General features: G+C 39.4%; 1 protein-coding gene across 1 annotated transcript in view; it reads right to left on the bottom strand.

Moving 5' to 3' along the window:
* Positions 1-11,059: 11,059 nt before the first annotated feature.
* Positions 11,060-14,674, bottom strand: part of CWC27 (CWC27 spliceosome associated cyclophilin) — a 123,217-nt gene continuing 119,602 nt past the window's right edge. The window contains exon 14 of the mRNA XM_082337513.1: positions 11,060-11,803. Coding sequence (XP_082193639.1) covers positions 11,641-11,803 — 163 coding nt within the window. The 3' untranslated portion in view covers positions 11,060-11,640. The remainder of the gene's footprint in view (positions 11,804-14,674) is intronic.

Raw genomic sequence — 14,674 nt, 5'->3', positions numbered from 1 at the left:
TTTTGATTCAGTTTCACACGTTCATCCAGCCAGTTTAAAGGAATTAGGCTTGGATTCTTGCAATTTGCAGCCAGAGGTTATATTGCCACTGTTTGTGACACACCTGGGGAAAAGAAATGCCTGTGACTGAATGGCTAATCAGGCTTTAAGCCTCAACTCTGTGTTAACTTGGTTCATGGTGCTGGATTTAGTGAACTATGAAAAGCATTCTTTATCTTACACAGACTGTATCATATTAAGGATAAATAGCATTTCAGCAAATATTTTCCTTCCAAGGAGTAGATTTTTTCACTTCAGATTATTCTTCAGAACAGGATGAAATTGCACGTAGCTTTGATAGCATGAATTTACTTTGATTACCTAATTTCCTTCTAGTGTATGGTAACAGGGCTTGCAGATAGCAGAGAAGTAATGTAAGTTTAATTGTTTGATAGTTTGACCTGTCTCATGGCATTCTGATAAACAATCTAGGAAGTATTGTCTATGCAAAACTACAGCTAGAACGGTCTGCAAGCATGCTGGAGAATAAGACTAGAATTCATAATGATTGCAACTAATTGAAAAAACATCCCGCCAGAATAGGGTGTGGTTCAATATAGATAAATACACAATACCTCTCTTGGGAATAAACAATTGCTAAAATAAAAAATAACTGCTAACCAGTAGGTTACTAGCAAAGGATTTGAGAATTATGATGGTTCACAAGCTGAACATAATTTAAAAAATTATCTCAATGGAGATGGGGGAAGCAAAGCCCATGTTTGGACGAATAGACAGGAGTGCTGCATGTTACGATTCATTCCTCTATACTTAGCACTAGTAAGGCTTTAGCTAGACTGCTGTGTCCAGCCTTCTTTAGGTACCACAGGTAAAGAAGAATGCAGGGCAGCTGGGAGAAAAGCCAGCAAAGATCAGTAGGGATGATTTAGAGATATACAAAATGTTAAGGAAAGAACTAAAAATTTGGGATTGTTTATTCTAGAGAAGAAGAAGTTGAGAGGAGACACGATAAATCTTCCAATACGTAAAATATTGCTGCAGAGAGGAAAAGGTTATTCATCCAGAGTGGTACAAGAAGTTATAGGGAAGCAAGGGAGTGTTAGCTAAGATTTTAGGAAAATACTTCTGTAGACAAGAATGGTCATGTGTTGGAAAACACCGTGTTGGGGAAGTGTGGAGTACCGAGGGAGAGAGGTTAGACAAACCCCTCTCTTAAATTATGTAGGTACATTTGATTATGTCCTGTCTGTTCTGACCTGAAATCACGCTTAGTGGCTATATGTAACTTATTTGGAACACTCAGTAGAAAGAGGGTGCTCTATGTAAGCACAAAGCCAAGAAAGCATGAAAAAAGAAGCTTCAGGAATATTTGTGTTATACAAAGCTCCACTCACTGTTGGCGTACCTGTGGTACTAAAGGTTCTTGGTTAATTCAGTACTGTTAAATGAGCCTAGATTTAACTTCTATTTGTCATGTTTGACCTTTGTACAATATCATCCTTTTTTCCATGATCAGAGTTGCTGCCTCTATTCTCCCTTCCTAATGTTGCCTATATTTCTGAGGGGTATAGTGCATATTTATTCATTAGTCTGTGAATAAATACCGCCTCAGCCTCCAAGCTCTCTTTTTAGATGCATTCATACCATTCAGAAAATGTATACTTTAGGTATTCAAGGTAGAAATCAATAGATAACTTGAGGCACTGAATCTCTGTGTGAGATGCCTTTGGACTTGACCTTCAGCCGAGTAGTTTAACATATTTTTCTTCTAAAACTACATTCCACACAGGGTGACCAGGACCCACATGCTGCCTGTCCATAGCTGTGTGATATTATACTGGCTTACTCAAATGGATCTGAATGCTTGTGGCTTTCTGTGGTCACAGGGGGCCACTAGTCCAAAAGCCACATGGTATTATTGTGGAAATAGCAAACAGTTTGTCACTATCGAAGCTCATTCCTTGGCTCTCCCCCTCCTTTTTGGAACCTGAACTAAACCTCTGATCTGCCAACTGAGAGGCCCACTGCTTTTTGTGACATATAGATCAGACCTAAACACCAGAATGGCCAGATGTGGGAGAGCAATACTTCACTGTCTGCTGCCAGTCTTGGTAATGTTGCTGCTTTGACTAACAGTTCACAAAAAGCATTCTCAAAACCAAAAAATTGGTTGCTTACCCTTTTCTAGTTTTTCTCATATGGTAAAAAGTCCCAAATTTCTGCATGTTTTGGCACTGTCAAAAAGCATGGACTTAAATGGCACCGTAACAGAGGAAGAATGGCAGCTATTCCACAGTTCTGTAGGATAACTAGATATTAATTTCTATATTGAAAGCAGAACTATCATAGAATATTACGTAGTGAATATATTATGTATTGTGAAGCCTCTTATGCCATGCACTTTTACACAAAGTGCCTGGCTGGGTTTTCCTATGCCTATGAACCATGGTTGCCTGGCTAAGATCCTTGCACTGTTACTATATTTTTCCAGCTCCTTCCTTAACCTGTGAGGTCTCGTGCTTCTGTTCCTCCAAATTTTACTTACACTATCCTAATGAGTGTGATGCACTGGGATTGTTTGGATGCCCGTTAATTTTCAAGTGCTGTAATATTCTGGTGTATATGGCGCTGCTTGTCTGGTGTGGATTTTGTAATCTCAGTCACTCACAGCATGAGAATCAGGATCCTTCTGGGCACACGGAAGAGATTCTGACAGCGGGCAAGTGGCTTTCCTTAAGGAATAAATCCTTGATAAGAACGATAGAGTCACAGGAACAAACACTTCTTCCAATTTTTAAGTTGAGCTTTATGAAGAGATAAGTATTCAATGATAACTCCTGTTAGTGCAATAAAACACAATCCTTCCTGAATAAACTAGCCTTTTAAACAGTGCACGTCACAAGAATCAGTACTAATATCTAGACAGATTTTCACACCATAAAAATATATTGCATTCTCACCATAATTTTTGTCAGTAACAATGGTGAATTTGTAGTGCAGGTTTCAGCCCCTGAAGAAGTGTAGTTTACCAGAAAAACTGTTACAAATTCCATGGATGAATCTTGTCTTCTTAGAAAAGAGCTTGAGAAGAAAGAAACGTGCTTGTTTTACTTTACCTTCTAATTGCCTTCTGAAACACTTGGTCAGGTATTAATTACTTTGGCTATGAAGAGTGTATTGTCTTCACCTCAGTGTTTCTAAAGCTTTTTATCCAAGTTCCTGCCGTTCCTCTCCTCTCCACTCCCTGTTCTAAGACTGTAGCTGAGAATATGCTGTCCTGTCTGCTTGCAAAAAGTCATACGCCTGTGTTACAAACTCTATTTGAAAAATATCTTTTGCATTTTGAATATTCAGGTAGCTACTGAATTTAGATGTATTTCTCACTTGTGCATTCATATTTCTGGTTACACTCAGGAATTCCAAAAATAACATCAGAGAGGAAAACTCAAAAGCTCATTGCTTTTGTGGCTTTTTTCACTGAGGCCAGTTTTAGGCCGTATTGCCAATGATCAGTCTGTACTCTTTAGTTCTATATTATATACATAAGCTGTGTGTGCAACAAATGATGTTTTCTTAGCCTCTCCATATAGCCTATTAAACAGTAGTTGGAATACTTCCATCCCTAAAGTGAAACCTTTGGCATAAATAATATTGTCATTTGGATAGGCCAGACATACTTTTGCAAAGTGACCTTATAAAAATATTGTCTGAGGTATGACTGAGCCTAAATTATATGACAGTGAGGTAGTATATTATGGTCCCTCTGGTATATGAGGTCTCATCTTGTAGCAGTGAAACCACCTGAAATTAAACAAAAACCAGTACTGTGCATCAGATTTAGAGGTTGAAGTAAGCTGGTTTTGGGGTTTTTTTTTTTAGTTGCAGACATTTATGTAAATTCTTTGTTTGGCAAAGGCAAACATTGCTTGCTGAGGTTTTTCTGTCTGATGATTTTTGTCTTTGTAAAATAAAATGATATGAAACACTAGAAGGAGACTCTTCTGCCTACATTATAAATATGTCTGGAATAGTTGGGTCAGAATTATTTTTTCCTCTCTCTTTTACAGCTCTCTCTCAAATGTTTTTCTGTGTCATTCAGGGATAACTTGATTTTTTGGATGCTCTAGATAACACCACCTTTCTTTCTATTGAAACATGCATATTTCTGTTTCCCCTCCAGGGTCAATCATCTTAAAAACTGTCTTTCTAGTCTGTAGGGCAGGGAGAGATATTATAGTTGACTATCACATTTACCAGCTGATCCACCTGAATTGTTATTCAGATGTTCATGCTTACTATACCACATTGCCATGTCTATTCCAGTTTGTAAGAACAAATGGGACCAATCAATGCTTTATCATTTGAAGTAATGCTTGTGCTTAATGTGTAAACTTTTTGGTTTGTATATTCTGTAAATGTAAGGTAGAGTATAGTGTAGCTGTTATGAAAATCTTTTTTTAAAATGACTATACATATGCTGGCTGTTATTCTCTGCCATTCCAGTGAAATAACTTTAGTGACAGAAGAGCGCAATACCTGATAATACAGGTCAGGTCATACAGGCCATTCATGCAGTGAAGCTGCAAAAAAGAAGAAATAGGAAAAATACAAGGTCACTTGTGAATCAGTGTCTCTCACTGCTTGCCAAGAATGTAGACAGCCACTCAGTCCAAGCAGGTGAAAGAAGTATCGTTTGAGTGCAGTGTTGTATTAAAATCTGTTTGCCTCAGAAGTTACTTCTGAAGAAGAGCATACATGATCTTGTTGCCAAGTTTTCAATAGCTGCTGCAAAAACGTGATCTTCCAGACTGTGTTCAATATAAAGAGCTTCAGTTTATTGCTGCCAAAATGAAGCTGCCAAAACTAAAGGCTATCCTAGGGCTATTCTGTATCTGTGCCCTTTTACTACTACAAACAAATCATAAAGGGGAGCAAGTGCACAGTTTAAATAACCTTATAAATATTGGACTGGACTTTTAAGTTCATGACTCTCGTTGACTGAGGAATATAACTGTCATATCTTGCTTTGTTCCACAGCCAGTGCATTTCATAAATTAAAAATAGGAACCATAGTAGAAGCTCTTTATATCAGGAGTTGTTTTCTCTTCCATGTGATCTTCAAAGTCAAGAACAGAAGATTTTCCCTCTAGCTTCCCCATACTGCAAAATTCCTTCATTTAGATTTGGACAGTGTATTCATAAAAATGCAACTTTTTTTCTGATTCATTGAGGTTTAAGAACAGATTTTTTGGTTCGTTTTTTTGTTTGTTTGTTTTTGGGTTTGTTTTGTTTTGTTTTTGGGTTTTTTGGGGGGGCGTGTTTTGGTTTTGATTTTTTTTGAGAAGGTGCTGCCTTGTTTGCAGTCTCCTTTCATGTCTTTAAATTTATGTTGTTAAGGTAGGGTCCTTGTGCTTTTTTTAACAGTGCTTTAAGCGTAGAAGGTTACTATCAACCAATTTATGTTTAAAAAATGGAAAAGGACAGGCTTGACTTTTTTTTCCCAAAAATTAGCTTTCAGACTTTTGTACTGCTTTGGAGGAGTACCAGATACCAATTGTAGGTTACAATCAGAAGATCCTCATTGAGGAGGAGGAGGCTATAAATCCTTCCTCTGGCCCTTCAGTAATAGTGGCTGACAGGGAAGGCACAATGACAAGAGAGTGTGGTGGTGAAGTCTGGGGAGGCAAAAGGCAATTCTTACACATCTGTGTGAGATGCACAAGAAAGACCTGCACAAGTGTGCAGTAGCTAACATACATACTCTAAATTAGCTTTTTAAACATATTCTATTAATGAAACTTGTGCCATATGAGAGGGTTCTAAAAAAAAGAAAAGGTGCAAAATCAAATGGAAAACCCCATCTGTGATGGATACTGAAGTGGAAGAGAAATCTTGTCAAGAAAAAAAGTATTTGTTTCACAGTACTGTGAAAAAGAAAACTAATTCAGAAAGTTATTCTGTTGTGACAGCAGCTGAGGTGCACAGGCTGTTGGCCGCTGACAGGCTGGGTACCACCTGCCCTGAGTGCCTTGCAGATTTTGTGACCAGAGGTTATTGGTCAGAGAGCCCCACTGCGGGTATGAGGTTTCTGTCTGTCTGCATGAAGAATTTGTGACCAGCAAGCTGGAATATGGCACGTCTGACCAGGACAACTGAAAGGGAATCACTTTACGGCACTAGACTGCGATATGGTGAGCTCATGGTACTGGCAGGGCAGGAGTGTGTTATCAAAGGATGATCATCTACATTCAAAAATGGAATGAGAGTTGATGGACACAAGCATGCGCTCACCAGGGGACTTTTTGGGCCGAGGTGCTGCCTGAGAAGGAAGGTAAATTAGCTCTTGAGCTGAGCCTGGGTAATGCAAAGCTGCTGGAAGAGGAGGCCATGGGAGCAGCAACAGCACTGTGGTAAGGCAGTTCCTCCTACCCAGCCTGAATGACTTCACATGTATGCTGAGCAGCAGGGAGCTGGAGGCTGCACTTCAGGGTGGTGATGGCTACTTGTCACCAGTGCTCCCAGTCCTCCTCAAGGAACTTCAGTGTTATCTCTTTCCAATGTACATCCTGGCTATAGAATACGCTCAGCCTCTTGTGTTTAACTGGCAACATTTGGTAGATATTCCTGGTTGGTCTAACACTCTACACCAGGATAAGAAACATCAGGAGACATGGTCTCACTTTTCAGTTTACATCCTCTGTGCTGTATACACTTCAGCAGGAGCCTTATAAGCATAGCCACTGAATGATCAGTTTGTGTTTTGTTACAGTGAAAGATGTAAGCAAGTATCTACATCTTTTACTGAGAATATGCACATAGGAGTCTCTTCATCTTCTAACAGCCCAAGTCTGTCATCATTTAAGTAATGACAGACACACATGTCTCTGCCAGAATGAGGCAGAGTCTGGAGCTATCCATTCTGTCTGAAGCTAGTTTTTATGTTGCCAAAACATAACTGTGTCTCCTGCAAATTTGAGGTCCTCTAGACGAAGGCAGACAGCATTAGTGTGCAGTTATTTTAACCATCAGAGTTCAGACACCCTTCTACTGGGGAAGTGAGACAGTATGGGAACAACCTCTTCCCAAACCTGCTCATGCTGTAATCCAGTAGCTCAGGGAAAGCTGCGTAATGTGGCATTGCAGACTACACCCCTAGCAGCCTAGGCGTAGTGGCTATTTGGCAGAAATAAGCCATCTTCAGCTGTACTTCAGGGTTTTTTTAGTTCCAAAGCAGAAAGGGGACATTGTACTAGCTGTTGGCGTCACCGACAGGATTTGTGAGGCAAACCTTTAAGCTGTTCTTGAGGATCTTTCTGTTACCAGATGTAGCCTAGAAGGACCTTACCTACTTGAAATCCAGCTGATCTGGAAACAAAAATGTCAACTTTACCAACAGAACGCTCTGTGCAGGGACGTAAGACTTTCCCCCCACCCTTTCTTTTAATTTAGGAAAGTTAAATTCCCTCTAATGAAATGAAAGGCCCCATTACATGGAAGGCAGGCATGACGGAAGGACTCAGTCTCACAGTCGACACTGGCCCACTGTGTTGGCAGCAAAGCTAATGTATTGAAATTGCAATTTAGCTGCCACTAAAAATAGGTAGCCCTGACCTTTGTGCTCTATCTCAAAATTCAGTCCTAGTTTGGACTTACACCATTTTTAGCATATTGAAATGAGTACTCAAAAAAGCAGGTGGTGGTGGTCGGGAAGTGGAGCATACCCTGCAATTTTAAACAGCGACTTTTTCACAGAAATTATTTACATACCAGCATTGTGATGCGCATCTTCAAGCTGGGTGATCTGTGCACATAAGTAGCATCTTTTAGAGAGGAAAACTTCACAAGTGCCAAAACACTGTTTTTGTATTAATAGTGCACAGACAAATGTTCCTAGCTACATGTTCCAACTATGTAGAAATTATGCGCGCGTATGTATACAGATAGGTGAGGTGCTAGCCACCAGGGTGGAACGTGGGAGCTGCTTAATAAAAAGATTCAAAAAAACATATTTAGTGAAAAATCTCACTACCATAGAACAAATTCTTTCTACAGCCGCAAACCAGACTGTTTGTTCAGTTTTCAGCCACTAACCTAGCACAAGACTTCTGCTTCACAGAGAATGGGACACCTGCCCACAATGCATTTCCCACTTGCTTTTCAGTATTGACAATAAACAGTGTAACTCTGAGCATATGTATTTCATAGTCTATAAAAAATACTGCAATCCTGTAGCATTCAACATTTCACGTAGCTATAGCAACATCAGATCATGAATGAAATAAGTTTTGAGTTAAAAGATGCTTCTGCTAGCCTAGCAGTATGGGAGACAGGCAGGATTGTTACTGGCAGTATAGGAGCTAGCTGTGACATTGCAAAATAGTTGTTCAGGGAACTGTCATCTTTTCAACCTCTTTCTTTGAGGTTCTTACTCTTCGGTGTTGGGTTTAAGGACAGTTACTTGAGAGTGTGCTTCCGACATGAGCTTTTCATAACTTCACTCCAGACCTCCCCTAAATGAAATGCAGAACTACTTTTGCCTTAGTGAAATGAGTAAAATTTAGACATCTTAGCCCATTTCTAGGAGATTCTCAGTTGATTAGCTGTCTGCTAGTTTTAACACATTTCTAATGTTCTCATAGTGTAGTGTATGTCAGTCCTTAGTGCTAGGGAAGTTTTGTCACGGGGTTGAATGAAGACGAAATAAGGACAGGGATGCCTATTAAAATTGCCTTCCTTAGAAATGGAAGGTAACTTTACTGTGTAGGTGTGGTTTCTTTCCTACAAGCATAGTTTTATTCTTTCCCTAGGGAAGGAATAAAGGCAGATGCTTTTATCTTCTAGCAGAAATATTGATTGGCATTAATACAGGTGAAAAGAGAACTCTGAGGGAAGCTTATTCAATTAACGCTGTGAAATACTACGCAAGGCTGATTAGCCATGAAGACTGGTATCACTTGTAACAATCACTTGCAACTATTAAAAACTGTTTAGAGACTCTATGTTTCTGGGAAATAAGTATTATAAAATATTTTTATCACGTAGAATTGATAACCAAAAAATGCTTGAATTAATTTATTTGTAGCATTTCTCACTGATGCTCCCTCATGGCAAGTTCTGCCTGCACAAGGCTCCGTGCCAAACCCTTGTGGTGTAGGACTGATTTTATACATGAGTAGTCCGAATATCTTCACAAAGCATCCAGGGCCTGGCATTTCCAGCTGTCCCCATCAAGGTAAAGTGAATTTTCCATTCACAGTCACAAGAAAATGGAAGGATTTTAATCCAGATATCCTTACCCTTATGTATGGGTTTGGTACAGAGCCAAATGCAAACTGCCAAGGAAGTTGGTCCCAATCCTCGTTTTAAAAAAAACCTGAAACCAAACCCCGCTTCCTTTCGGAAAGGCTTTCCTCCTTTGTGTCCAGATAGCCAGCCTTAGTGCAAAGCACATGCCAGCTTACTACTGGGAACCTGGGCTTAATGCAGTAAATGGCCATTACCCTGAAGTGATATTCATCAGACATAGGAAAGACGGCTGCTTGGGATAGGCATCCTTCCACTGGGGCCTGCCCTTGTGCTATCCTGGCACAAACCGTAACAGTGTAGTACTTAGAATTAGCTTCAACAGGCAACACATTTGGTTTCAACTGTAGCATTAATTACATAAGATATATTATCTCTGGAAAAATGTTTACTGATTTTCAATACACACTTCACTTATCAAGAAAATGTCAGCATAGTTACTCTCTCGTTCTTGTGATCAGTCCTGTGTATGCAAGGTCCAGCCTTTCAGACCTCTTCCTACTGAGCAGAGCCCTAAACCCTGAGTTAAGCTTTTCTCCTTGTGCTTGTCTAGTGCTTAAAAACAGGAATCATCTAATACAGCACACACAGAGCTGCTGCAGGTAGTCAGCAGTAAGATTCAGCTAAAAGGGGTGTTAGTCAACTTGCCCGTTCATTGACTCATGCATCCTACTTTAGCTTACAGGAAAAATATGTAATTAGAACATTTTTCTATTACAGGGGCAGTAGCTGTCTCCTGGAATTGATGCTCAAGTTTCTTGCTAGATCTAGCCCTCACTTCCCTGTAATGAGTCTTTTAAAATTTTGTCTGCAAAGCAATGAATAGAGATAACATCATGTGACATTAGATGTTCTTGATTTTGCCAACAGCAGCCTGACTGAAAATGACTTAATAATGAAAAAACTTTGACTCACTAGTTTGTGAATGGCTGTGTTTAAGAATGTAACCCCTCTTAACTTCTTCACACCATGGTACAGTATAATTCACTCAGCCTAAGAGGAGGATAATGACAGCTTTATACAGGATCTCACATCACACCTCCAAGTTTTCTTCTTATCTCAAAGGTTGCACCGCACATTAAAGCAATAGTCTGTATTAATCTAACCTCTGACATTTGGGCCATATTAATCCACCAATGCAGGTTTATGTATCTCACACCTCAGACCCTATCGAGAAATTTGGCAGTGGCAGTTTGATAAGGACACCATACCTTACTGAACTTGTTCTAAAAACAACAACAGCAAAACACTCCTCTGGTTGCACTTTTTAATGACCTTGCTCATTTGTGCTCACTCTTCTTCAGCTATTGCCCATATGGGTAGTCCATGCTTCTGAGGCATCAGAAACGCTCTAAGGAAGAAGCACTGAAAATTCCATTTTTTGTGTAAAAATACTAGCACCCAGGGGGGAAAAATCTGTGGAAAGTCTATAGACAGAAACTTGAAATGTTCATTTTTAGATGGTAACATAATTGTTAAAAACAGGGTTATGATTTAATGAGACTGATCACATTTTTTTTTTGTTTCTGTACTGGACTAATTAACAAACCAATTTTCATTACCAGCTACTTTACAGTGAAAATTCTACCAGAGGGATGTTTCTGGTATTGCAACAGCTTAAGCAACCACTACAGTACATTCAGATTCTTTTTTTATTCATGTGGTACAGATAGTGAAATAACAGTCCGCAAATTGTGTATTATCCCAGCTTCCCAAGCTGGGATCTGTACTGGAATATGTATTTCAAAAGAAGGAGAAAATAACCAAATTCTCAAGTTAAACTTAGTTTGTTTCAAGAAAGCTGGGACTATTCTAAGGAGTTCTGCAAGTGCATCATCTTAATTCTGTGACAGACTGGTTCAGACAGGCAGCGTTTACTGCTGTAATGTTTATATGCCTTTTCAAAAAATAATAAAAATAACTAAAATGATACTTTCAGAAAATCTTAAAAGCCTGCAGATAGGGTTTCTGTCTTCTAATTTCATCCTTAAACAAACTCTCATTCATTATGTTGAAAACTTTTTGATTACCATATGTTGATTAAACAATGATGGTAACTATTGTAATTGAAGTACAGACAAAAGTCAAGTCAGCTGTTTTATTAAATACATAATTCTAAAAACCTTTAGAGAGGTTGGATAATGAATGCACTGAGAGCACTTGACTGCACAACTTAAGAAACAAATGATAGCTCCGCTTCAAAACTGCACGACAGGTTCTTGAGAGATTCCTTTTCACGCTTGTCCAGTGATATTTTTAGGAACTACAGCTTACAAAAGAGCCAGTGCTTTATTGCAGTCACATTTCAAGGCAGCTCTGGCTAGCTTTACATTCTTTTTATCTCCTTTCCTTTTTTTCTCTCATTATCTTCTTGCTTTCTTCCCTTCTCCTCTTAGTTACAGGATTCCGTGGATCATAGATCTCAAAAGTGTCTTCATCCTGCATGCTTGCATCTTTCACCTTCCTGCGTCTATCTTCAAACTGCAGGACATGCGACATCCTACAAAAAAAACAACATAGCTCAAACACAGTGAAAGAATGGAAAGTTATTACTTGTGCAATATGCATGGCAAGATTTTAGCACCGTGACTTATTTTTGTGCATAGCAAAAAATATCCAAGGTTTTCTGTTTTATTGTTTGTTTGATTGTTTTGTTGTTGTTGTTGTTTTTGTTTATGTGTTTTTTTCTTTCTTAGTAGACCCTAATATTATAAGGTAACCACTTTTGTGATGACCCATTTTGAAAGACACAGCTCGAGTTTGGTCTGCTGGATTTTATTTCACATACTGAACCCTCTTGTCTTGTCTTTTTCTATGTAACGTATTTTCCCAAATGTACTGAATAATTTTCACAGGAACAGGGAGGGTTTCTCAAGTTTTCCTATTAGTCACTTTGGACTGCCTTTCATCATTAGGGTTCTACAAAAGGGGGGAAGAGCTTGCATGGAAAATGCTTGAAGTAGGTACACAGAAGAACAAAAAGGGAATGCTTCACGCCCTGCTGCTCCACCTTAACTTGGTTCAGATCATGCTTTTTAATTCTTTGAATACCAGAGTAAACTAATGGTTCATTCAATCCAATGTTTTTTCTACTGTTGATTACAAATTGTCCCCCCATTTGATATTTCCCCATTTCAGCAAATTCCCAGTGATCTGAAAACATCACCATTACAAGCTCGAGAAGTGGGTCCATGTGGTTCAACAAGGACAAGTGCAAGGTCCTGCACCTGGGTCAGGGCAACCCCCGGTATCAGTACAGGCTGCAGGATGAAGGGATTGAGAGTAGCCCTGTGGAGAGGGACTTGGGGGTACTGGAGGATGACAAGCTGGACATGAGCCGGCAATGTGCGCTCACAGCCCAGAAAGCCAACCGCCTCCTGGGCTGCATCAAAAGCAGCGTGGCCAGCAGGTCGAGGGAGGGGATTCTGCCCCTCCACTCTGCTCTGGTGAGACCCCACCTGGAGTGCTGCGTCCTGCTCTGGGGTCCTCTGCACAGGAAGGACATGGACCTGTTGGAGCGGGTCCAGAGGAGGGCCTTGGAGATTATCAGAGGGCTGGAGCACCTCCGCTATGAGGAAAGGCTGAGGGAGTTGGGGTTGTTCAGCCTGCAGAAGAGAAGGCAGCGGGGAGATCTTACTGCAGCCTTTCCATACTTAAAAGGGGCTTATAAGAAAGACGAGGACAGACTTTTCAGTATGGCCTGTTGCAACAGGACAAGGGGTAATGGTTTTAAACTAAAAGAGGGTAGATTCAGACTAGATATAAGGAAGACATTTTTTACAGTGAGGGTGGTGAAGCACTGGAACAGGTTGCCCAGAGAGGTGGTAGATACCCCATTCTTGGAAACATTCAGGGTCAGGTGGGACAGGACTCTGAGCAACCTGTTCCATTTGAAGATGTCCCCGCCCATTGCAGGGGGCTGGGCTAGATGACCTTTAAAGGTCTCTTCCAACCCAAGCCATTCTATGATTCTATGATAACCTGGAGTGAAAAGTAGTTTGTTAGTTGTAGTCAGTGGCATGAAAGCCTGGAGCTTATCAACTATGGCCCTATTAGCAGGTGCCACTGAGATGAGGATTAATACAGAAGCTGCCAGAAAACTACGAGACTATGAGTTTTAGCTTGGATAAACAAAATCTTAAATGAAACGATAAATTATTTACTCTACTTAAAGAGAGGTGGGAGGAAAAAACAAGAAAACCAAACCAAACATGTTTACAAGTTGACCAATTGTAAACCTATTGATTGCTACTTATGAACCAGGAGAGCAAGTATAAAGGTCATATGTTCAATTAAAAACAGAACAAAACAAAACAAAATTAAAAGATTTTTCAGTGCAAACAAACATGCCTACGCAAAAACCCTACTTGCGTTTGGATTCTGTATTAAGCAATTGCAAAAACGTCTTTGACTTCGATGGGACAACTTAAGAACTATACTGAACTGAATCTAAGCAGATCAATCTTTATAGCATTAGATGTCTTTGTCTACAGTCTTTGTAACAGAAAACCCAGGAAAAACAAGCCAGTATTAAAATTAAACTTTTGTGGCCAATGAAATACTGCTTTATCAGTCTCCTGCAACATGTAAGAGGTCCTGAATTAAACATATTTTTCAGAGAGCTCTAGTGCAAATCTCCATACATAAAGAAAGGTTGGGAGGGAGTACCAGCTCAGTTACTGTAAATTACAATATAGTACTATTAAAGAAACCAGACAAAACTCAAAGCTATAGACTATATGGGATCTGTTTGAATGCTTTAGAAAGAACCTTAAAAAAAAAAATTGAGACTTTTCATCACAATTGATTCTTGACATGTGGGTTTCATAAATCTCGTATTGTACAGCATTCTCAGCACGCCTGCATATTACCTTGTCCTATGGAAATACTGAAGAGTTGTTTCCAGTGTATAAAACTTCAGTAGTTTATAACCCTGTACACACAACTAACACCAAAACTTACTTTTTTTTAGTCATATCTACAATTCAGACTAACATAATGTACCATCAGAATGACTCATGATTGCATATTTGTAGTTTAATTATAAAAACATTGTCTCACAGTGGAGGGACTGAAGTAATTTATTTTAGTTAACATGCTTTCTGCATTTGTCATATTCTTCTCAACTTATTAAAGATGAGCATTTGAATATTTTTTTAAGAACACATACCAAATCACACTATCCTAGTCTGAATTAAAATATAGGCCTAAAAAGATGGAGTCATCCCTTGGTGAGTGGATTTAAAGTGTGTTATATAAGTGTACGTAGAAGTGTAGTCACACTTAGCCATTTCATCAACTCACGTTTTCAAAGAACGTCACAGCACACTTGCAGGATACAACTAATGGGAATTAAAAATAAATACATCTC

This window comes from Platalea leucorodia (assembly GCF_965183815.1).
Source record: "Platalea leucorodia genome assembly, chromosome: Z".
In the NCBI taxonomy this organism is placed as follows: domain Eukaryota; kingdom Metazoa; phylum Chordata; class Aves; order Pelecaniformes; family Threskiornithidae; genus Platalea; species Platalea leucorodia.
This window is presented reverse-complemented; position numbering and strand designations above follow the sequence as displayed.